This window comes from Neofelis nebulosa, chromosome 12 (genome assembly GCF_028018385.1).
Source record: "Neofelis nebulosa isolate mNeoNeb1 chromosome 12, mNeoNeb1.pri, whole genome shotgun sequence".
NCBI lineage: Eukaryota > Metazoa > Chordata > Mammalia > Carnivora > Felidae > Neofelis > Neofelis nebulosa.
The window spans coordinates 1,271,062-1,293,114 of record NC_080793.1 but is presented as its reverse complement, the minus strand read 5'-3'; the positions used below and the strand labels follow the sequence as shown (position 1 = coordinate 1,293,114).

At 64.3% G+C, this 22,053-nt stretch overlaps 1 protein-coding gene across 3 annotated transcripts in view; it reads right to left on the bottom strand.

Moving 5' to 3' along the window:
• The window catches only part of KCNT1 (potassium sodium-activated channel subfamily T member 1), a 50,242-nt gene extending 39,535 nt beyond the window's left edge, over positions 1-10,707 (bottom strand). For 2 of the 3 annotated variants that reach the window (XM_058693531.1, XM_058693527.1), the window contains exon 1: positions 10,573-10,705. In XM_058693531.1, the coding sequence (XP_058549514.1) occupies positions 10,573-10,667 (95 nt within the window). In that variant the 5' untranslated portion in view covers positions 10,668-10,705. Of the gene's footprint in view, positions 1-10,572 lie in introns of all 3 variants that reach the window. The other variant, XM_058693530.1, reaches the window with a different exon arrangement.
• Positions 10,708-22,053: the final 11,346 nt, after the last annotated feature.

Genomic DNA, 22,053 nt, shown 5'->3' with positions numbered 1-22,053 from the left:
CTAAGTGTGGGCAGGGCTGGTTCCTTCTGGAGGCTCTGGGGGAGGACACCCCCCCACCTCTGCCAGCTTCTCGGGGTCCCTTCCTCACGCCGCTGTGACTTCTGCTTCAGCCCCTCCCCCTCCCTCTTCCGAGAACCCTGTGACAGCACTGGGCCAAAGCGACCATCCAGGAGCGTCCCCTGCCCCCCATGAAGAGCCTTACCTGCATCGCATCTGCAAAGTCCCTCTTGCCAGCAGGGGTGATGTGCAGGGCTGTGCTGCTGTCCCTAACCCAGCTATCATCGCAGTGGAGGGAAAACCAGGAGACGTGTGACCACATGTCACCTAAAATGTCCCTTCACCTAAATCGTTTGCCCAGCCCTTGGACCCGACAGCCAGCCCGTGAGGAGCACCGGAGGCAGAGGGGCAGACTGAGCTGCTCTGGAAGAGGCACCCAGACCACACACAGACGGCGACTGTTCTGCGGGAAAGAGGCGTCTCGGCTGCCGTTGCCGTGTAACAAGTCATCGCCAACGTCGCCACTTAAAGCAACTCCTTTATCATCTCACGGTGCTGTTGGCGCCACGTCGAAGCAGGGTTTAGCTTGGCTCTTCTCAGCTCGGCTTTTCCGTGGGGCCTCGCGAGGCTGGCGAGGCCGACGCGTGTCAGGCAGGGCCGGACTCTCTGGGCAAGACTCCGCCCGCCAGCTCATCCAGCCACCGGCAGGACTCAGTTCCTGGAGGCTGCAGGACGCGCCCCTGCTCCCGCCGGCTGTCACCGGCTCGCTTGTGAAGGGCCGTCGCACGCCTTGGCGCGTGGCTCACCCGTCCTCAGAGCCAGGAACGGTGCGCCAAATTCCCCCGGGCCCCAAAGCTCTGCCTCTTGGGCTCCAGCCAGAGAAAACGTTCTCCTTCCACGGGGCTCGTGTGGTTGGACGGGGCCCGCTCAGATGACCGGTAACCTGAATTACCACGCACAGTCCCTTGCTACGCCACACAGGCGCACGGCTCAAACAACAGAAACGCGTTCCCTCGCGGTCCTGGAGCCCGGACGCCCAAGACCACGACGCCGGCAGGGCTGTGCTCCCGAGGCCGCCTCCTCGTCCCGCACACGGCTGTCTTCTCTCTGCGCCTGTCTCCAGATCCCCCTTGGCGAAAGGGCTCCAGTCGTACAGGATCAGGGCCCACGCTGACGACCTCGTGCTCACTTGATTACCTGCGATGACCCTGTTTCCAGACGAGGTCACTTCTGAGGCACTGGTGGGCGGGGAGGCTCAGGCGGTCAAAAGTCCACCACATGACTTTAGGAGAGATGAAGCTCAGCCCCCGACACTGCGCGACGCATCCTGATCCTGGCCGTGGCCGGGACGTCTCATCGTATTCACGGTCCTGGGCAGCCTGGAGATCCCGAGGGGCCGCACCTGGCGGGAGCCGTTCTGGATCAAGAGCAGTTTGAGCCCTAATAACCAGAAGGACACAACACTCCTGGGCTGAGCAGACCAGCTGCGAGGGGCTGGGGGCCACCGGGTGGGGTCTCCCCGGGCCAGGTTGCTGCTACTCTCCCCCCACCCCGCCGGCCCCTCACTCACCTCCACGCCCCTTAACCGATTCCTGGGCACCACCAGAATCTCCTCCGTTCTCCCCCTGCCCCCTCCCCAGCACAGGGCGTGAGTCACAGATGCCCCACAAACGCCACTCGGAATCTGCTTCCGTGACACGCTCACTTCCCAATGGGGGCCTGGCCTGGGCGCCTGGGCGGCTGGACAGCTGGCACTTTCCTGCCGCCCGGCGGGAGTGAGAGGGTCTCTCCGGACGTTTCCGCTCCCCCAACAGCTGGGAGAGCTTGGGCGAGGGTCCCGCTGCTGCCCTGATGGGGACCACACGCCGGGTGGTTCAGCGGCAGAAACGGTCCCGCCAGTTCTGAGCCCAGAAGTCCCCGGTCGGTACGGCTGGGCTGCCGTCCCCTGGACGCTCCAGGGGACCCCTCCCACCTCTGGTGGCTCCAGTGTCCCCTGGCTTGTGGCCTCGTCCCTCGGATCTCTGCCCCTGTCCTGAAGCAGGCTCCTCGGTCTGTGTTAAATCTCCCTTCGCCTCTCTGTCTCTTTTTCAACTTGGGGTAAAATATACATAACACAGCTTAGCATTTTAACCATTTTTTGCCTCCTTCTTTTGAGGGCACTTCGATGGCACCTGGGGTTACCAGGGTACTCTCCCCATCTTAAAATCCTTTGGGCCCCCGCAAAGAGTCACAGTCTGGCTGTCTTTCTGGGGCAGCTCCAGACAGCCCATCTGTGTCCACTCCTGCCCAGAGGATGCAGAGGGATGTGAGAGGGCCGGCCTGGGGGGGCCGACCCTGCCCTGGTGCCACATCTCCCCACACACGGGCATTACAGCCACGGCCAGACTCAGCTGGAGTCCCTGCCCACCCTCCCCTCCAGAAGGGGACACAGGGTCAGGGCCATTCTCCCTGCTCCTGGGCCCTGGTTAAGTGCTCTGAAAGGGGGCCCAAAACACAGGAAAACCTGCCAGAGAGGCAGAGAAAGACAAAGACACAGAGAGAATGAGCTGCTGATTAGCGAGATGTGGGCAAGGGCAGGGCCTGGGCTCCAGGGGCTGGACGGGAGGGGCTTTCCCAAGATGACCTCGCTTCTTTAGCCCCTCTGGACCCCGGACCCCCGAAGCGGGCACGTGGTGAGGAGCCCACAAAGGCTCAGAATGCGGGCAGGGAGGAGGGAAGGAGCCAGGACCCGGCCCCCCTACCCCGTGGGCCTGGGGAGGAGGGTGCTGCCAGCTCAGCCCCCAGAGGGGCCTCCTGTCCCCGGACCCAGGGACAGAGATGCGGTGGGGTTGGCCAGGGCCTTGCCATGCTTGGGGAGCTGCCCTTGCCCACCACACAGCTGTGAAGAGAGGCTGGGGGCACCCACGTCTGCTCCCTCAGACTCCCCCCCCCCCACACACACACACACACCTGCACCAGAACCCGAGCCCCCGCCCAGTCCAGGCACCTTCCTGGCTCCGCCCGTCCCCTCCCCACGACCCGACCCCCAGGCCTTTTCCCTGCTCCTGCTGCCCCATAGGAGCAGCCTCCTCCCTGGGCTATCGTGGGGGTCAAGGTCACGAAGGATGCAGTGCCCCCACAGCCCCTCCTCTGGAGTCCTCAGGGCCAGGAGCCATTGTTCCTGCTGTCCCGGGGGGGGGGGGGGGGAGGTGTCTGTCTGCTCCTGGCTCCCGCGGCCCAGTGGGAGGGGGCCTCTTTTCCGGCATTTCCGCTTGTGAGTGTATTTTCAATATCACTTCAGGCCCTGCCCCGGAAAACACCCCAGCAGAAGGAGAGGCCAAGTTATTCACAGACTCCGTCCAACCTCAGCAGACCAGGGGTTCCACCCCACACGGGCAGTGACCACCCTGCGGGCCCAGCACGCGCTCCACAACCCCACACTGGAAACTTCCTTAGAGACCGGAGAAGGGGGCAGGTGCCGGGCCCCTGGGTCCCTAGCTTCTCGGGGCCGCCTGCCCCCACTACACTCGTACCCTGTGATGGGGACGTCAGGGTCCTGGGGTGCCGTAACAAAGTGCCACAAACCGGGAGGCCCGAAACAACAGGAATTTATTTTCTGCCAGTTCTGAGGCCAGAAGTCTGAAATCAAGTGTGGGCAGAACCTCATTCCCTCCGGAAGCTCCAGGGAGGGTCCTTCTTGCCTCTCCCAGCTCCTGGGGGCCCCAGTGCTCCCGGCCTGTGGCCGCGTCCCTGCAGCCTCTGCCCTTGCCTTCACGCGGGTTTGCCTGTGTGTCTTTTCTTGTAGGACACCTTCTTCACAGAGGGTAGCACCTGCCCTCACCCGGAACGAGCTCCCCTTGAGACCTTCACCTTAACCACAGCTACAAAGACTCCATTTCCAAGTAAGATCACACGCACGGGCTCCAGGTAGACCCGCTCCCCGGGTGGAGGCTCAGTCAAAACACCACAGGGGTCTGGGGCACTTCCTGAAGCCCCCCTTAAGCAGCGCTGTGACCCTGGACAGGTCCCTCTGCTGCAGGAACTGCCTCCATTCAGCCGGCGCACACGCCCAGCCCGGAGGGGAGAGGAGGCTCCAAGCGGGCTCTCTCTCCAGGCTCTCCTGGGTCGCCCTCAAAGCTTAAGGAGTTTAAGTCAAAGCACAGCTCAGTCCCAGGAAGGATGAACTGCCGTTCCTTCTGTGGCGTCAACTCAACCTTCCAAGCCTGCCGTGGACTCATGTGTTGAGGCCCTGACCCCCGGTGTGATGCTGTGAGTGGGGGGTCTTGGGGGTGATTAGGGTTAGCTGAGGTCATGAGGGTGGCTCCGGGGATGGGGCTGGTGCCCTTATGAGAAGACACTGGGGAGCTCCCTCCAGCCCGACACCACCCCTGCACCCGGGAAGAGGGCCGTCACTGGGACCGGCTGTGCGGACACCCTGCTCCCGGACCCACGGTCTCCAGAGCCGCGGGAAATAAATGTGTTGTTTAAGCTGTGGTGTTTTGTTACACAGCTCAGCTGACTGAAGCACAACCTGAACACTGCCGCCCCCTAGCTTCGCTTCAGATGGAGGCGGCGGGATGGTCCCTGCACGACACCGTCACGGCAGTAAGTGGCACATCAAGGGACCAACGGGAATTAGAACTTGAAACCAAAACTGATTGTGGTCTTTGTGACCCCGGAGGATGCCGGCTGCCCCCTCACTGGGCATCTGTGCCGTGCTCTGCACCAGCTGAGGAGGAACTGAATTCTGAGTCACGCGTACAAGTCTCCGGAGACGTATGCTGACCTGCACAGTCCCGGGGCAGGATGGGGAACGGGGCTCCCGGGGGGCACCTGATTCCCCACCATGCAGACTCCCAGATGCCCCCGGGGCACGGGCAGGGGGAGCCAGGAATGCTGATGCACCCTTGGCCCCCAGAAGACTGAGCAGCTCGCCCGTTTCACAAGTGCAGACACAGGTCCCCGAGCCCGGCTGACCCATCTCAGCACACGCGTGCCTGTGCCCCTCCACCCCCAGCCCCTCTCCTGTCCGTCTGCGGTGTCCCTTTATTGTCCATCCACTCGCAGCTCCCCCTGTCCCCTCTTGGCCTCCCAGGCTTGGGGGAGAGGTGACTCAAGTCCCCAGAACCCCCACTTGGAGGGAGGGACTCCAGCAGGAGGAAGGCCTGACCTGTCCCCAGGATCCCAGCCTCCACAGGGAGTCGTCCGCCCTTGTCTCTGCCCTGTGCCAGCCACCCCCCAGGCCCTTGTTCCCTGTGGGGGGCCCCAGGTGACCGGGGAACAGGATCAGGGAACGGACGGCCCAAGCCGGCCCACAGTGGAGCGAGGGAGACGCAGGCAGAGGAACCCCGGGCCCAGAAAGTGACTGGAAAAATCAAGACACAAATCTTACTCCCTAAGGACACCTTAAAGCTCATGGAATTGCCCAGAACCTGGCACCACCAGAGGCTTTTCCTTGACTCAGTCACGTAGCCCCAAGCAGAATCCTGGAGAAGCAGCCTTCTCCAGGCGTCCAGCATCGGCTCCTGGAGCCCACGCGCCCGCGCCCTGGCCCTGCTCCGCGGGAAGCCAGAAAGCACCCAGCCGCCGTGCAGGGGCTTGACAGGCAGGACAACGCTGCGGTCAGCACACACAGGGATGCCATGCCTGAGCGAGGAGGGTGGGGGCTCATCCAACAGGCTGGTGTGACAGCAGGCGGGACACCTGGGTGGCTGTTCCGGGCCCAGCGGGGTCTTGGGGAGCGGGGAGAGGAGGGGCTTGGCTTTCGTTCCACGTCCCATCCAATGCTATTCGTGGAGCTGAAGGTGGTGGGATACCCCCCAACCTGATCGGGGCCACGCCAGCTTGGCCCTCCACCATCTCCCTGACCGGCTGTGTCCTCTGAGGCCTGTGGGTTGGCGGTGGACACAGGCGCCCAGCCAGGGCTGGGCAAGGAGCAGGTGCCGGGGCAGAGCTGGGGCCTCACCCTGTCCCACCCTGTGGGTCGGCCCCGTCCAGGAGTCGGGCCGCAGGGAGAAGGCAGGCCCCCAGGAGGCCTGGGCCCAGCAGCCCCACGCAGGAGGGACCCAGCGGACGGGGCCGAGCAGTGGGGCTCCTCTGGCGTCACGCCGCCCCTGCTTCAGCCGGACTGCCACGGGTTGGGGCGCGTCCATGGCCACCCTCCACCGTGAAGCACCCTCCGTATTCATCGGTACGCACGGAACCCACGTGCGCGAGGCTTGGGCCAGCCTGCGGCCCCCATGGCCCTGGCTTCCCTCACAGCCCCCGAGCTGTCCCGGACGCCCCTCCAGACGAGAGATCCCTGCCAACGCTTGCCCTCTGCGGCTCTCAGGCGGGTCCTGGGTCCTGTACCAGTGAGCAAGAACAGTGTCCCGCCCTCTGCACCGTGCTGCCCTCCCAGGCTACCCCTGCCTCATCTGCAGGAGCCCTGGGTGGCGGGAGGGAGGAGGCAAGAGGGAGGCCGAGGGCTGGGGGAGGGGCAGGAGCACAGCGGAGGGAGCACCCTGAGGGGTTAGAACCCACTCGGAGCCGTGCACGGGCTTGGTGGCATCTCCAGTGTGGCTCAGTGACGTCCATTTATTAACAGTTACAGCTGAATGGCCCTGAGGGCAGAGCCGTTCCATGTGACCCCCACTCCTGGGGGGGGCTTCACTGCGCACGCTCCAGGGGCCTGATCCCCTTCTGCTCGGCTGAGGGGAGGGGCAGGGAAGGGGCACGCCTCCCGCAGAGACCCCAGCCCTGCCTGCACCCAGTCCAGGTTGGAGGGGCCCCATGGACCGAGGTCGAGGAGGAGCCCCTGCCCCGGGGGCCGTGGCTGTCCCCTGTCCCCGCCGCAGGCCGGCAGGGGTCTGAGGCCCCCCTGCCCCTGCAACGCAGGACTGGCCTTGTCCCCACTTCCCAGCTTGTTGTGTGAAATACTATCCGGTGCTGCTCAACTGCAGAGACACATCAGCTCCACACTCTGTTGTCAGAGGGGCCAAGGCAAACAGCCGCGGGGGTGGCGTTCTGACCCCTGGAGGCCTGGCCTCCTCATCCTTCCTGCAGCAGGCCAATGTCCCCCCCACCCCCAGCCCCCGGAGCCCCCGAGAGCCTCGGCCCTAGATGCTTCTCCGTGTGCACGTGTCCTGCACTCAGAGGCCTGGGAGAGGGGAGGGCACAGACCCTGACACTGCCTCCAGCTGTGGCTTCGGCCACCCCGCCGGGCCAGTCCTGGCTGGCGGACAGCTGCGGAGAGCAGGCGGTCCGGGTCCTGCAGTCTGGGAGATGGCCACATGCCAGGCCCTTTGTCCTCACCGGTGGCTTCCCCACCCCAGCCTTTTGACAGCTGTGCCCCGTGTGGGGGACAAGGCTGCAGTGTGACAGCCCCCGTGTCCCCTTGTACCTCAGTGCACAGAGCCCACCTGCATCATCCTGAGCCCGGGGGTGGGGAGTGGGGCTGAGAGCCTCCTGTCCGGGATGCAGGCGAGGAGGGGGAGAAACACTCTTAACGGCAAAGCGCCCAGTGGCAGAGCCCCTTCCCCCTCGTGTCACTCGAGGCGAGGTCCCATCACAGTGCTCTTCAAGGTGACTGGGGCTGTCATCACCTTTTCAGGAGAAGGGCTCACAGTGGGGGGGGCCTGCAGCCTCCAGCTGTGACTCAGACCCCGGGAGCACAGGAGGGTCAGCCCTGGACAGGGCTGGGAGGGGACAGGAGGGGCCTCCTCAGCGGCTCCTTGGGCCCTGGGCACACGGGCAGTGGGCTGTCCCAGGGTGGGGCAGGGAGTCCTGAGCTCCAGGCTTTGGAGGGTCCAGGTGCGCTTCTGCCGAGAGCCCTGCCCCCTGGGACCCCAAGACCTGGTCCCGCAGGCAGCGGTGAACGTCGTCCTAAGACCTCAGCTGCTCCCTGGAAGGTCTGTGAGCTCTGGCTCCGCCCTCCTCCCCCGCCTGCCCCCCTCCCCCCTCTCCCCAGAGGGCGCTGCAGCCTGGCCCACGGCCCACGTGGGCTGAGTCTCTCCCTCCCTCCAAGGCCACAGTGTGAGGCTGCAGTGACTCACTGCTCGTGGCTTTATTTCTCTGGAGAGCAGGAAGCCCACAGCCCCGGCCGCCCACTCACAGCCTGCCGAACGCCAGGGCATCAGTACCCACCCTCCCCCCCCCCCCCCCCCCCCCGCCAGAGCCTGCCCTGGGGCCCGTGAGCTGGAGGTGGAAAACAGGGGGACGGAAAGGGTTCCGGGAGAATGTTGCTGATGGGGGGGGGGGCAGGGGGCCAACCCTGTGCTGGTGGCAGGGTCTTCCTGAGCTCCCAACCTCATGGCACAGAGGGACAGCCCGCAGGCCCAGGCCCCCTGCCGGCCCCGTGTCCCCGGAAACATCCTTACAGGCTCCCCATACGTGCAGAAGGGGTCCTGACGGGCCGGGGAGAAGCCTGCTTCCACCCTCCACTTTGGGAATCAGTGATGAGGGAGGGGCACAGACATCAAGGATGAGACAGGCACAGAGGGAGAGGCTCGAGGGGCCACAAATATCAAGGAGGGGGCCTCCCATAGCCAGGCTTTCACTGTCTCCTCCCTGAGCTTGGATGCCAGCTCAAAGCCCAGCACGTGCCTCCTTGTGTATGTGTCCTTATGGAAGGGGGTGTCCGGTGATCTCAGTACCCTACCCCACCCTTCGTACACCATGCTGGTTTCCTGCACTGCCTGCCCCGATGTCCATGGGCACGAGAGGGTTCATGAGAGGGACCGACCAAACTTGAGCCAGAGAAGCTTGAAAACAGAGAGACTTCTCCAACTGGGCTCCTGATACAGTGGCTGGCAGGGGATACGGGACAGGTCCCCAACCCCGCCCCAGGTGGCTGCTCCTGGAACCCTGGGCAGCCAGCACTGTGCCTCACAGGCTCCCCTCCAGCCCCGAAGCCAGCGGGGGTAACATCACCAGGAACCTGTCTTGACGCACAAACCAGCAGCCCCCTCCCCACCTGTGAGGCCCCTGGACGCTCCAAGGGCCAGGCATGTCCACCCAGGCCCGGTGCCTCCTCTCTGGGGTGAGCAGGGGAATACCTATGCCATCCACTCCCGAAAACTGAGGGGAGGGGTGCGTCACTCTAATCGTATCAACCACAGACACTGGCATTTATCGATGCGTCCGGAGGGCCTGGGCCTGCCCAGGGAGACAGACGCCATTCCTTCCCACATTGGAAAAATCTCCAGAGCTGCTGTTTTCAAGAATTAAGCAGGTCCTAGGGGACTAGGCGCTGAGGGGCTGGTGCTGCCGTAGGAGGACGCTCAGCACACAGGTTTGACTCGGGAAAGCCCCTGGCCTCCTGCGTTCCAGGAGGGCAGGCGAGCCCCCAGCCGCATACACCACACCAGGACCCTCCTGACCCCGCTGCCTCTCCAGAGAGTGAAGCTCAGCTCTTTCCCGGGTGTGAGCCCTTGGGTGAGCTTACTTATGACCACAGCACTCAGTCTGACACGAGAGAACACAGAATGCAGAAGGTCCCTCTGCTGAACCCACAAACTTGGCCATGAGCGGGTGAACACGGTGGTTTATGTCTCCTGTCCCCTGCTCGGAGGACGCAACCAGACGTGGCGTGGGCAGGTAGGAAGCTCTGTGTTCAGGGGTCGGCACAGCGAGCTTCGGCAGCTCCTCACGGGCACTGTCCTTACACACCGACCTCAGTCACTAATGTCATTTTCCCAGCTGCGGCTCCAGCAACTGATCCTCTGGAGGCTCAGTCTGCGTCCTGACCATTTCAACCTGGACACCTCACGTGCCACCTGGAATAATTGCACTGCTGGGGGGAGGGGGCATGCACATTCGCTCTGCCGGGTCTGGGGCTGGGAGGGGGCGGGGAGGGGGGAGGCACCAGCAGGTACCAAAGGCCCCTCAACACACAAGGCAAGGAAAACGGGCTCATTCCCAAGCCCCGCAGGCTCCAGCCCCGCGTGAGTCCCTGCACTTGCCTTCACTGGCAGGCCCGAAAGCGTCTCTCCTGAGGCTGACAGCGCTAAAGGGCCGCTGTTTACCCAAGACAGCTATTTGGGGAAAAGGCAGAGAAAAGCAACATTGCTTGCAGCTTCCTGCCAGCTCCCTCGGCGCATGAATTATTCCCAAGGTTCTGCTGGTCTCTTACCGAAAGACTCCAGTTCATTCTGCTTTTGTCCACCCAGGAGAATTTGAGGTGAGGGAATGCTGTCCCCCTCCATAAGAACCCACGACATAAGCTCGAAAGGCACTCGCTCAGTTAGTGACAAATGGCCACAGCCAGAGTCTGGAGGACACCAGCCTTCAGCCAGGCTGTGGGGCTCCACCACCGGCTTGCTTCCGGCGCTGGCTTGTCCCCCAAATCGGCAGGGCTGCGAGTGGGGCGGGGGGCTGGGCGCAGACGCGGGGACGCCTGGCCCCGGGACCGGTGTTTGGGAAGACTCCCCAGCACGCAGCTCTCCGTCACCCCCTCCGGGAGCCCCTCCCGGAAGGTGCTTCCCACGTCGCCCAGCCCCCACCCGAAACTTCTCCCGTCCGGAAGCCCGGGAAAGTTGAAGGGCAGCGGAGCGGACCGGCCTTCAGCACCGCGGACAGCTCCGAGCGCGCCGCGGCGCGACCCCCTCCCTACCATACCTGTCGTCGTTCTGGAAGGACGGGTCTCCCAGCAGCAGGTCCCGGAAGCGGTACCGCGGCGGCAAGGGCAGCACCTCCGTGTCCAGGTCGCTCATCTTGAGGCTGGCGGTGTCCAGGCACGCGCCGTCCCCGCGGACGCCGTCCCCGGCGCCGGGCTGCCTGCGGGCACACGCCAGGGCCCCTTCAGCCCGCGCCCGCGCCCGCGCTGTGCCCGCGCCCCCCCTCCCGGCCCCCCTCGCGGCCCCGCCTCCTGCAGCCATCGCCGCCCCCCCCCCCCCCGCGTCAGCCCCGCGCTGTACCCACCCCCCTGGCAGCACCACCCCCTCCCGCCTGCACCCCCCACTCCACCCCAGCCGGACTCTTCCGCCCCCCACCCACCTGCCACCTGCCTGGTCAGCCCCACACAGCCCCTGGCCAGCACCACCCCCCCTCCCGCCTGCACCCCCAAACCACTCTGCCCGGCCCAGCTTCCTGCAGTGCCCCCCCCACCCAGGGCCTGCCTGCACGAACCCCCCCCCCCCCCCACGCACACACTGTAAGCCCCACAGCCCTTGGCCTGCCCCCAGCAGCCCCACCCAGACCGCCAGGCCTGTGGCCACTGAGATGCACTCACTGCCCCTGCCTGGGGCTCACTCCGACGCACCTCCAGGGCATGGCGGGAGGCTTGTCAAGGCCAATTCAGGGCCCTGTAAGCCTTCCTGCTTTCTCCTCCACAGTTCTTGCTAAGGCTGGCTGCTTGGGGTTCCTCAGGGTCCAGGACACCCATCTTTGACCCAAAGGCCTCCTCCCAGACCCTCAGGCTCTTGGGGGACGGGTGGGGGTGAATGACCAGGAGCCTTCAGAAGAGGCCCTTGTCCTTGGCCTGCCTGGGGCCAAGCGGCTTGGGTCAGATCAGAACCTGGGAGGGGGCAGGTGTCAGGATCTCTTTGAACTCTGGCTGAGTGCCCTTACCTGTTGTCACCAGGATTCTGAGACCACAGAGACCCCTGCCCCTATCACATGAGTTAAAGACACCGGCAGTGGTGGAACCAGGGGTGGGGGCCGGCCCCAGGAGAGACCCTGGTGGTCTACCGCTTTTTGAGGGGCAAGGATTTGTCTTCCAGGGCTCCTGCACCTTCCCCGCCCCCATCTCCACATGGAAGTGAACTTTGGCTAGTTACCCATGCACAAGTGTGGGGCAGGGGCCAGCAGCCCTCAAAGCCCTCAGCACATCAGCACCTCTCTGCTCCCCATATCATAGGGCCACTAGCCACCCCGTGAGCCCCACAGCAGCGTGGCAGCACCTGACCCAGCAAGGCAACCGCACATCTGTTAATGGAATGCCTTGGGAACACACACCCCCATGTCACAGATGCGTAGAGACCACCCATGTCACAGGTGTGCAGAGACTGCCAATGTCACCGGTGTGCAGACAGAGACCCAGGCTCCTGACTTCAACCAGCACCCTGGACTCCTGGTCCTCTGGTATCACTTAACCTTCTAGGTGCGTCCAGCCCCAGGCCATCCCTCAGTGTTGCTTCCCAGACAGCCCTCGGGGCATGCTTGTGAGAAGGCAGGAATTCTCCACCTGTTGGGCTCACGCTCACCAGGCTCCTCTGAGAGCCAAGACCCCGAGGAGAACAGCACATCCGCATTGATACTTGAGAGTGGGGGGGCCCTGCGCGGGGCCCCCCTGGCCCCTCCGAAGCTGCTGCAGGGAGAGCAGTGTGCACTGAGGGAGGGTGTTCTCCACCTTAGCAGGTCCGTTCCCCAGGCTGAGCCTGACTGACAGGAGAGCAGCAGGGGGACAGAGGAGCTGGGCTTGGCCTTCGGGCAGGTCCAGGAGTCTGCTGACCACACTCAGCTCCTGGAGCTGGAAAATTGAGGGCAGGCTGTGCCTGGAGGCTGGGAGCACGAGGCGGGGGCGGGGGTCAGGCACTCACCTGGAGCTCGAGGTTCACGCAGGTGGGGGGGGTAGGTGCTATGAAACCCTCCTCTCCTTTCTCACACTGGGAAGGGCAGGAGCCCTCCCTGAGCCCCCATGCTCCCCGGCCCCTGCAACAGACAGGTCCCGCACCGCGAGCCTACAGCCTCCGGAGCTGAGCTGCGTAAGGACCGTCCCTGCAGACGCAGGCCTGACACGCCCGTGCAGTCTCTTCCCAGGTTACAGGGTCAACCCTGAGGATCTGGCAGCATTTGAAAAATAACATTTTCCTAATTGCATCAGCGTGCCCTCATGTTTTTCCTTAGTCACAAGCTGGCGGGACTGCGGGGAGGCGCACGCAGGGGAAACCACGTGGCCAGAGATTGGGGCCATGTCGCCCCTCTCTTGCTAAAAGCCTCCTTCCACGGCAGAACCCCAAGACCATGGCTGCCTCTGTTCCCTCCCAGTTTGAGCTGCTTTGGGTTTTCTCTGGCGGTCTGAAGGCTCAGACCTGGCAGCGTCCGCGGATGACCTCCAGCTTCAGGGGACGCCGGGGGCGGGAAGAGCACCAGGGGGTGGGAGGCCGACGCCCCAGCCCCCGGGGTGAATGGTAAGGCTGTGCTGCCCCCCGTCCCTCGTGGTGCTGCTGTGACACTGGACACTCGAGCGAGCACAGGGTGGTAAACAGAAACCCCGCAGGCCTCCTGGCGTCCTGCCACGCTCCCCCAGCACCGTGGAAGGCCCAGGGACGCTGTTTGTTGTGCTAGCTGAGGGCAGGGGCCCCAGGGTCTCTGGGTCCACCGTAGGAGACACATGGCTCAGCAACGCCCCCTGAGGCGTCGGGATCTGGCCGAGACCTCTCCCTAACCCAAGGCGTGTCTCACTGAGAGCTTCAGGGCATGAGTCCCTGCCCAAGGGGGGGGCAAGAACGTGACCGTGGCTCAACCGCCCAGACACAGTCTACATGCCCCTTCCCACGCCTTCTCCCTGCCTACCTGAGGGGCTGGGGAGGAAATCTGGGGCCCCTGAGACCATACCCATTGTCTTTCACATCTCCTGTGACGGGCGCACCAGAGAACTGATTTCTACGCGAACTAAGTGCTTCGGCAGCTTAAAGAAGGCGTCCCTCCCCCCCAGCCCTCACACCCTCGGGACGAGACGTGGAGCCTCATCTGTGGGACCCGCCAACCTCCGGGGCCAGGGTAGGGCGGCCCCCTGCCTCCGGGCAGGGTGGGGGAGGCCCTGCTCCTCTTGGGTACTTGTAGGCCCTGTCGGCACAAACACACGAGGCTCAGGCAGCACCCGAGGGTCCCGGTGACTCGAGTGTGGCCTGCTCCCGTCCCATCAGTCCACACCGGAGGCCCAGGGAAGTCACTTCCCATCTCTGAGCCACAGTTTCCTCCTCTGCAAGCAAGGACGCCTTCCGTCCTCATGAGCAGGCCGGATGCAGGTGAAGGAAGGGAAAATGCAAGACGTTCGGCATAATACCTGGCCCAAGAGGGCTCAGTCAGCATCGGCTTTTAACGCTGGGCCGTTGAACAACATTTGGCCACGTTCCACTGGATGAAGGCTCTGACCCTAAGTGTCAAGTTCCTGGGATGGCCAAGTCCCCATCCAGCCCTCTCCAGGTCAGCCGGAGGCCCCTCTGGGGAGTTCCAACTTGTGCCGCTGACCTACGGGATCCAGCGGGAGAGGCCAAGGATGACAGGAAGCGCACAGCCTGGCGCGCATGAAGGGAAGTCCCCTGGGCAGTCTGGTGCACACGCAGTCACGTGCCCCAACCCCGTGGGAGGGAGAGCCACGGCTGAGTGCCAGCGGCACGCCTGGCACTGTGGCCACAGGACAGTGGCACGGGATCCCGGGAACGAGCTGGGTGAAGCCAGGACGCACGATTCCTGTACTTGAGTTGAGCACTTGTGGGCTCACGGAGCCTAAGCAGCCACACGAGGTCCTGAAGCTTAGGAGAGGCCCAGGGCGCTGGGAAGCCAGGCCGGGCTGATGCTGCAGCCGTCCCGAGTACGAGATGTGCCGGTGCCGGCTGCCTTCGGGTGGTGAGAGCCAGGACTTTGTGCCTCTCTGTCCCTCTCACTACCACCCCCTTGGTGCTCAAGGGGTCAGTCAGCAAGACCTCAGGAAGGCAAACAGGCAAGGACACGCTCCTCCCACCAAAGGCACTGGGAGCTTTCACACTCACGTTCTGCCCCCTCGGTCAACCCGATGCCCAAGCACAGAAGGGTCGCTCTCCCTGGTCCCCAAGGCCGGCCCGAACGCGTCACTGAAATCACATGCGCACAGAACCAACACTGACGTCGGGCGACGTCCCTTGTGGCTCTAAGTACAAACAGCCCAAAGAAACTGTCGGCGGGTGGGACCCACTGGTGTATTAACACTGCGGTGCCGAAATACAACGTGGAATAAAACTTATCTTAAAGAAGGGCGATATGCTTCATCATACTAAGAAATTTGAGGGGGAAATCCAGCGGGATCATACCGGTAGACGCAAATAAAGCACTTGCTACTGTTCAAGATCCGTTGATAAATTAAATGCAAGAAAACACCTTCTTAATAACCAACAACATAAGGAATCTTCCAGAAACCTAGGCCAACATCTTATCTGCGAAATAGGGTTGCCATTCCCTGGGACGTGAGTCTGCCCACCACGATGGGCATCACGGCCGCCACATGAGACAGAGAGAGGAAGGAGAGCCATGAACAACGACAACTCAGTTCTGATTGCGGCCGGCGTGACCGCTCACCTAGAAGACCCGAGGGAACCGACTGAAAGCTGTTAGAAGGGATGAGAGAGCTTCAGTGAGCGAGCCCCACCTGAGCGCACCCTAGGAGCCAGGGCAGAAGCAGGAGCACAGCACAAGCACCTCGGGAAGACCTGCAGCCATGCAAACCCCACGCCCCGAGCCGCCCTTGCCACGAAGCTCACAGGGCCACCGGGGAGACCGCATGGTGCCCAGACACTGGCTGGAAGCTGTCACTACCGGCACGAGGAGGTCATGGCGCCCACAGCTCAGCAGTCCATTCTCCAGACAAAAGGGCAGAGGCGATCGGCTCCCGTCAGCACACACCGTCGTTTTCTCAGAACGCGACACATTGTTTTCAAAACTCAAACTGAAAAACACACACGCGACGATAGCCAAGACGTGCCTGCTGCCGTCACCACCAAGCGCCACGGCCACGGGACGCGTAGGCTTTGGCACAAGGACGGACACACGGCAGGGACCTGAGGGCGCGGGGGGGTGGTGGGCACCACGTGCCCCCCACCGCGCTGACGGGACGGGAGGCGCGTGCCTGGCCTGGGCGGGGCTGACACCCACCTACTCAGAGGCTACGCTGCGGCTAGCGCCGGCCCCCACCTCGCGGCCCCCACCGAGGAAAAGGCTGGGAGAGAAACAGGGGGAAGCCATCTGGCATCAGGAAGGCATCTGATGTGCAGAGACCCGAGCATGGAAAGGAACAGAGCCAAGGACAAGGACAGAACAGCGCTCAACAGGGAGAAGGCGCCTGCGGGGATGACCACGGTCAGGCCCCCCCCAAGAATGTCTGCAGGTCTCGTAGAAAAGACACAGCGGCAAAGGATGGGCGAGTGGCAGGTCCAAGAACACGCACGCCAGCCGGCGCGGACGAGGAAAAGCTTCCCGCCTCGCCGGTCACCGGGGAGCAGCGGGGGAGCGCGCTGGTGGCCACGTGTGGTCTGGGAAGGCCCAGAGCAGGGAGGGCGTGGATCCGGCCTCAGGGTCCGTGTCTGTCGGACAGACACGAGAGGAGCTGTGGGGAGCCTCGCGTGGTCTGAGAAGTAACAGCAGGGCTGGCCCACCCACAGCCAACACCCGCACACCCTCACCTGCGCCAAAGCCCGCCCGGGCCCAGGTTTCCACCCCCCCAGCCTCAGGACGCTGCCACCAACAGTCCAAACACCAGTGACTCAGGACAGTTCTGTGCTATGAACGGGCCAATCTGTGTGACCCAGCACGGAACCACACTTTGTGGGGTCCCGTGTCAAAATCCAAGCACGGCACCACTCCAAAGGACCCTTCTGGAGAGGAAGTTTCCTCTGGGCACCCAGCCTGCATGCCACTCATGGACTGTCCCCACTGCACAGTGACCTCAGTTTGGGGGTGACGGCAGGGGAGAAAGGCCATGTGTCGCCCATGGTGCCACGTGAGAAGACCATCGGCCTCGTCATTGGGGGCCAGGAGGCCAGGGGACCACGCCCACCACCGGCATCCCCAGGCCAGAACCACAGTCTCCCAGTCCTCTCGTCCTGGGCCCACCTCTGGGCAGGCCACTGGGGAGGGGCCCCCGTCTCCTCAGGCCGGGCGTGTGGCATCCTGGGAAAACAGTGCGTCTCCCCACCTGCTGGCAGTGCTGAAACTGGCCGTCCCGTGGCCTGAGGTCACTGAGGGGACCCGGTCCCTCTCCTAAGAGGTGTCCCTCAAGGTTCACACTCAGTCCTAAATTCCCAAGGAGCCTGGAGAGCCACGTTTGCAGAGGAATTGGGGACGGGGGGCGCGTGTGTGCACGCGTGCGCACGGATGTACATACGCACGCGTGTGCGAGCATGTCTGTGCATGTGGGCACGTAGGCGAGCACATGCGTGCGCACGCCCTCGCGCGTCCCCGCTCGGCATGCAGGCGAGTCCGGAAGACAGTGCAGCGTCACCGGGGTGGGGGGCCGCGGAGAGCGGGCCTGGCGCCCAGTGGAAGCGGAAAGCAGCCTGTCTGCTGACCACGACAGAAACGCTAAGTGCTTCCTTTGCACAATAATTAAAAAGCCAGAGCCATTCGAGCTGCTCAGCAGCCCTCGCTCAGGCGTCTCCGGGGAGCGTCCTCCCGCCCCTCAGAGGAAGGGGCTCTGAGTCCACACTGTGGAAGCCACTGGCCACCGTCTCCCAGATGCATCAGGTTCCAAGGCGACAGCTGAGAACCTGTCGTTGAGCTGGATTCAAACTGGAGAGTCATCAGAACCGACGCTTTGGAGTGGGGTTCTCGTGCACCCATCAAACCCGTGTTCCAGGAAGGGGATGCTAGCGGTGTGGACGCAGGGCTGGCCCCCCCCCCCCACCTTCCCGGAGCCCCACCGCGACGACGTAGGGGAGGCAGAAGCCACAGGGATCTGCAGTTCTCGCCCCGCCCACCTGGGCTGGGACCTAGGGCTCAGGAAAACCCCCCCATTGCACACCCCAAGGACGCGGCATGTCTGGGTCACCCACCGCCGGGCGGTGGGTCTGTGTCCCCACTGCAAGGCCCAGGGCTCAGTCCCCGGGTGCCCACGACCCTTGGCTGGTCCTGCTGACGAGCTGCACCCCATCCTATGGCTGAAGACGCCCAAGTCCCTCCCCTTCCGGCTGGACACACGGTGGCTGCTTAGAGGTGCAGCTGGGGGCAGCCGGAGCCAGCACGGAGGTGGGGGGCCCTCGGAAGCCTGCCAGGACAGACGGCGACCCCTCCGTCACGGCAGGGCACGGGGGCTCCACCGGGAGGAGACTGCCCTGTCCGGCCTGCCACGCCCCTACTCAGCCCTCCGAGAACCGCACCAGCTCCCCATGCTGGCCGCACCAAATGGCTCTGAAGGCTGGCGTGGCCTGCGGAGGTGCTGCGGGCCTTATGTGGAAACGGAAGCCCAGGTGGGATGTCATCTGCCCACACGTGACACCTTCTACCTGGCAGATCTTGGCCTTAGAGCCTCGTGCTCCCGGTGTCCAAACAGCTCAACTTGGTGGCTTCCCCGTCCTCTGACTCCCGGCACCTGGCAACACGTCCGGGGTCACATCCCTACCAGCACCCTGAGGCCTCCCACGAGGGCTCCACACCAGGCTATCGGCCTCTCCAGGACGCTAGGCCCCTGCACGCCCAGAGCCGGTGCAAACCCCCAGCTGTGACCAAGGTCTCCACAGGGGCGGTCAGGAGAGCGGTAGAGAAGTTGTTCAACTTCCCCGAGCCTTGCTGCCCCCACAATCCACAGGGTCAGGGAGGACCTCTTCGGGCCACTGGGTCCCCCTGGGTCCCCAGCCGCTGGCCCCGAGACCACGGGTGCCCGCGGCCACAGCGCAGTGGCCGGCCTCCCTGCCTCGCCCAGCACAGTGATTACAGATGCCCCACGAGGGGGCTGAGCTCGACCTGCCCTCCGACCCCAGCTTCCTGTGGTGGCCACGACGGCAGAAACGTGGTTCCATGTTCTGTCTCGGCATGGTGGCTCCAGCTGCTTGGCAGGGGTGACGCTGACAAGAGGAACATACCAGAGCCACTGGGACTTGTTTCTGCCACGGGGCGGGCAGCTGGCCCACTGTCGCACACTGGTTGGGTCCCGGCCACAGCCCCTTCCCTCGCTGCCCAGCAGCCCAGAGCTGGGTCCCCAGGGGCTCCCGGACCCCCTCCGCTAGCCAGGAGACGGTGGCTGCCCTTCCTGACGAGCGCCAGCCGAGGTCCCCGGCAGGGAGTCTCTGATTAAGTCACCATAAATACGTGGGGCAACGTCACAGGCCGACAAGAACTGGCACCGGGGGTGGCTGGCGTGTCCAAAGCTCCAGACCTCACTGCCCCGCACAGAACAGGCCAGAGCGACCGCACAGTGGATCCCTGAGCACGCCTGTGGAAGGTCCAACCAAACCGCACGGCGGACTTCTCTGGAAGGCCTCTCCAGAGGTCCTGGCCCAGGGACCAGGCCGGGTCCTGCCTCCACCCCTTGCAAACATTTTAAGCTCTCCAGTAGCTAGTACGGGCCTCACGCCCCAAGGCAAGGCCCCTGGCTCATCTCCATGCTCCAGAGGAGAAAAAGATTTTGGGTCAGTGTGGGTGGCCTCATCTACACACACACACACACACACACACACACACACACACACACACGTGCGCGCACACTAAAGAATTCCCAAGACGACTTTAAAAATACCTGTGTGATCAGAGGCTGCTCCTGGGCCAACACCCATCTTGGGGCTCCACCCAGAGACTCGCACACACACCATCGCCCCCCTCTCCAGCCCCAGGCAGGGGCAGGGCCTTCCTGCACACTCCGGGTGCCCCCACTCCGTCCAGCACAGCGCTCCTACGTGGAATGCAGGGGTGTGCACAGGGGCATGTCACAGTCAGGTACACACCCTTCCCACCTGTGGTCTGGACACGCTCAGGCAGGACCCCCCCCCCCCCCATTTCAGAAAACCGGGGGCTTGTCTGGGAGGAGAACACAGGCACCGCCGCCCCCTGGAGGCAGGAGTCACTTGGGAACAGCCCACAAAACCCTGCGTCCTCGGGGAGCCCAAAGAGAAGCCTCAGGAAAGAATCTGCACTCGGTCACTGACCCTCCGTAGGGAGGGGAAGTCAAGTGACAGAGTCTGGCGTCGGCCACACCGTGACTATCCCGAGTAACTTCACGGGCTGCTGAGACCCGGGCAGGTGGACAAGCTGGCTGGGGGACTCAGAGGCTGTGGTCCAGCTGGACGTGTGGACACACGGCCACACCCATGGACCTGCACTCTGACACAGAGCCCCAGGTGGGTCCCCCCACCTCTGCTCCCCTTTCCACTCACCCCTGTCTTTCCGAGCTGCTGCTATAGACTCTCCCGGCCAAAAACAGAGCTCTGAGTTCCTCCCAGTCCCCGGACCGGGAAGCCACCCCTGTGCCGGCCAGGCCTGGGCTGTGCCTCGGGCCCTGAGAACCTTTCCCACAGGGCCTGGGTCACTTCCTGCTGCCCTGCATGCACTGCTCCCTAATATGGGCCTAGAGGGCGGGCCGAGACCTCCGGCCAGGCATGCACCCTGGCAGGGCGTCATCCCCAGCTCTCTGTGCCCTCTGCTGTCGGGGCTTGCAGGGTGCCAAACCAGTCCCGGGGGTCAGTGGGGGGGGGGGGGAGGGGCAGGGCTGTGGGGAACCGGCAGTTTGGGGAAAGGCCAGAGGGCTCTGACCAGAAGGCCAGCACCGGCCTGCTCTGGGGCAAGCCCGGCCCTCCCTAGGCCCCTGCCCCTTCCATAACAACTGTCACCTGCATGGCAGCAACATCTGCACCCAGGGAAGGAACAGGGTAAGAAAGGCAGTGCCCAGGGATCTTCGGGGGCGGCTAGGACCTGGGGCCCCACCCCCCGGGGACAGGCACAGGGCCCAGGCACCAAGGTAGAGGTTCCTGCAGCCCAGAGAGCCAGGAACCCTTCCCAGGTCCCCAAGTGCTTGACCCGCCGGCCTGGGGGCTGCCCCCGCCAGCAGCAGGCAGAGGTGTCCCGCCACCCTCACCTCTGCAGGAAACCCCAGCATCATTATTAGGATCACCCAGCACCTTTCAGGACAGAGCCCGCCCAAGCTCCAGGGAAGGAGGAAACCCGGGCCACCAGACTCCAGAGCTGCCCCTGCGGTCAAACCTAGTGTAGGAACCGGCGCCGCAGAAGTCCCCCCCACCCCCACCAGACCCTCATTTGCCCGGAGAAAGGTCTCCCCTCTCCCAGCCGAGGGCAGCCTCCCTAACCTAACGGTCTTGGCCTTAGACGCTCCTGCTCCAGCCCAGGCGAATTACACTCCCTCGCCCAGCCTGACCTTCCTTGGGTGGCGTGGGGGGGGGGGGGGGTGTCCTCACATGGCCTCCTTTTCCCTGGTGGGGGTGAGTCTTCACCCTTCCCTGTGGGGGCTTCCCATCCAGCCTGACCTTCCCCCCACCCCCCCGGCATGCCTGCCCCTGGTTTGGGACACAAGCGGGTCAGGTCTGTTTTCCTTCCTGGGCTCTGCCAGAGCTCCAGTCACCTGGATGGACAGGACATGTGGCATCCCGGGACACTGCTCAGGGAAAGGTGGCCCAGCACGACTGACTCCCAGGTCACCTAGAAGCCAGGTCAGCTGGCCCTCTTCTCACAGGGGTGAGCAAATGGAAATGCCCAAAAGGGAAACGACAAGCCAAAAATACCAAGCCATTAAAAGCCAAAATCCCTGCCCTTTGTGCGACACAGCCCACCTGCCTCCCACATGCAGTCAGGGCCCTGGAACACCCGCTTCCACGTGGAGTGCCCTTGCCCCTGTGCCCGCCGCCACCCCCTCGCGGGAGCACCCCAGTGGGCCCTTCCTGCAGGCTGGGTGGAGGGGGGCTGGGAGGCTGGCGCAGCCCGGCTCCCGGCACCCCGGAGCTGCTCGGAGCCCCACACCCAAAAATGGCCGCACTGGGGGCACCTGCGCGCCAAGGGGGCAGACAGACAGACGCCGGCCCCAGGCACCTGCCGCGGAGGCTGGTCCTGTGGGGCGCTCCTGTTCCCTGTGGTGCGGGGGAGGGCGCTCATGGGCACCTGGGGTGTGGGGCTCTGGGAGATGAGGGGCCCCGGGGCACGCGGTTGTGGGGTGCGAGGGGCCTGGGAGGGGGCGCTAGCGGGGACTGGGTTCCCTCCGCCTGGGGAGAGGCGCATCGGCCCTACCTGGGGGCGCATCGGCCGTCGTCGAACACGAAGGTCCGGTTGGTGTGGCCCCCGCCGCGCGCCGCTGGCCGCGCCCCCCTGTACGAGCCCCCCGGGCTGCGCGCTCCGTCGGGGAACGGCATGCGGGGCGGCGGCGGCTCGGATGCGGAGCCCAGGGAGAAGCTTCTTTGCTTTATCCCGAAA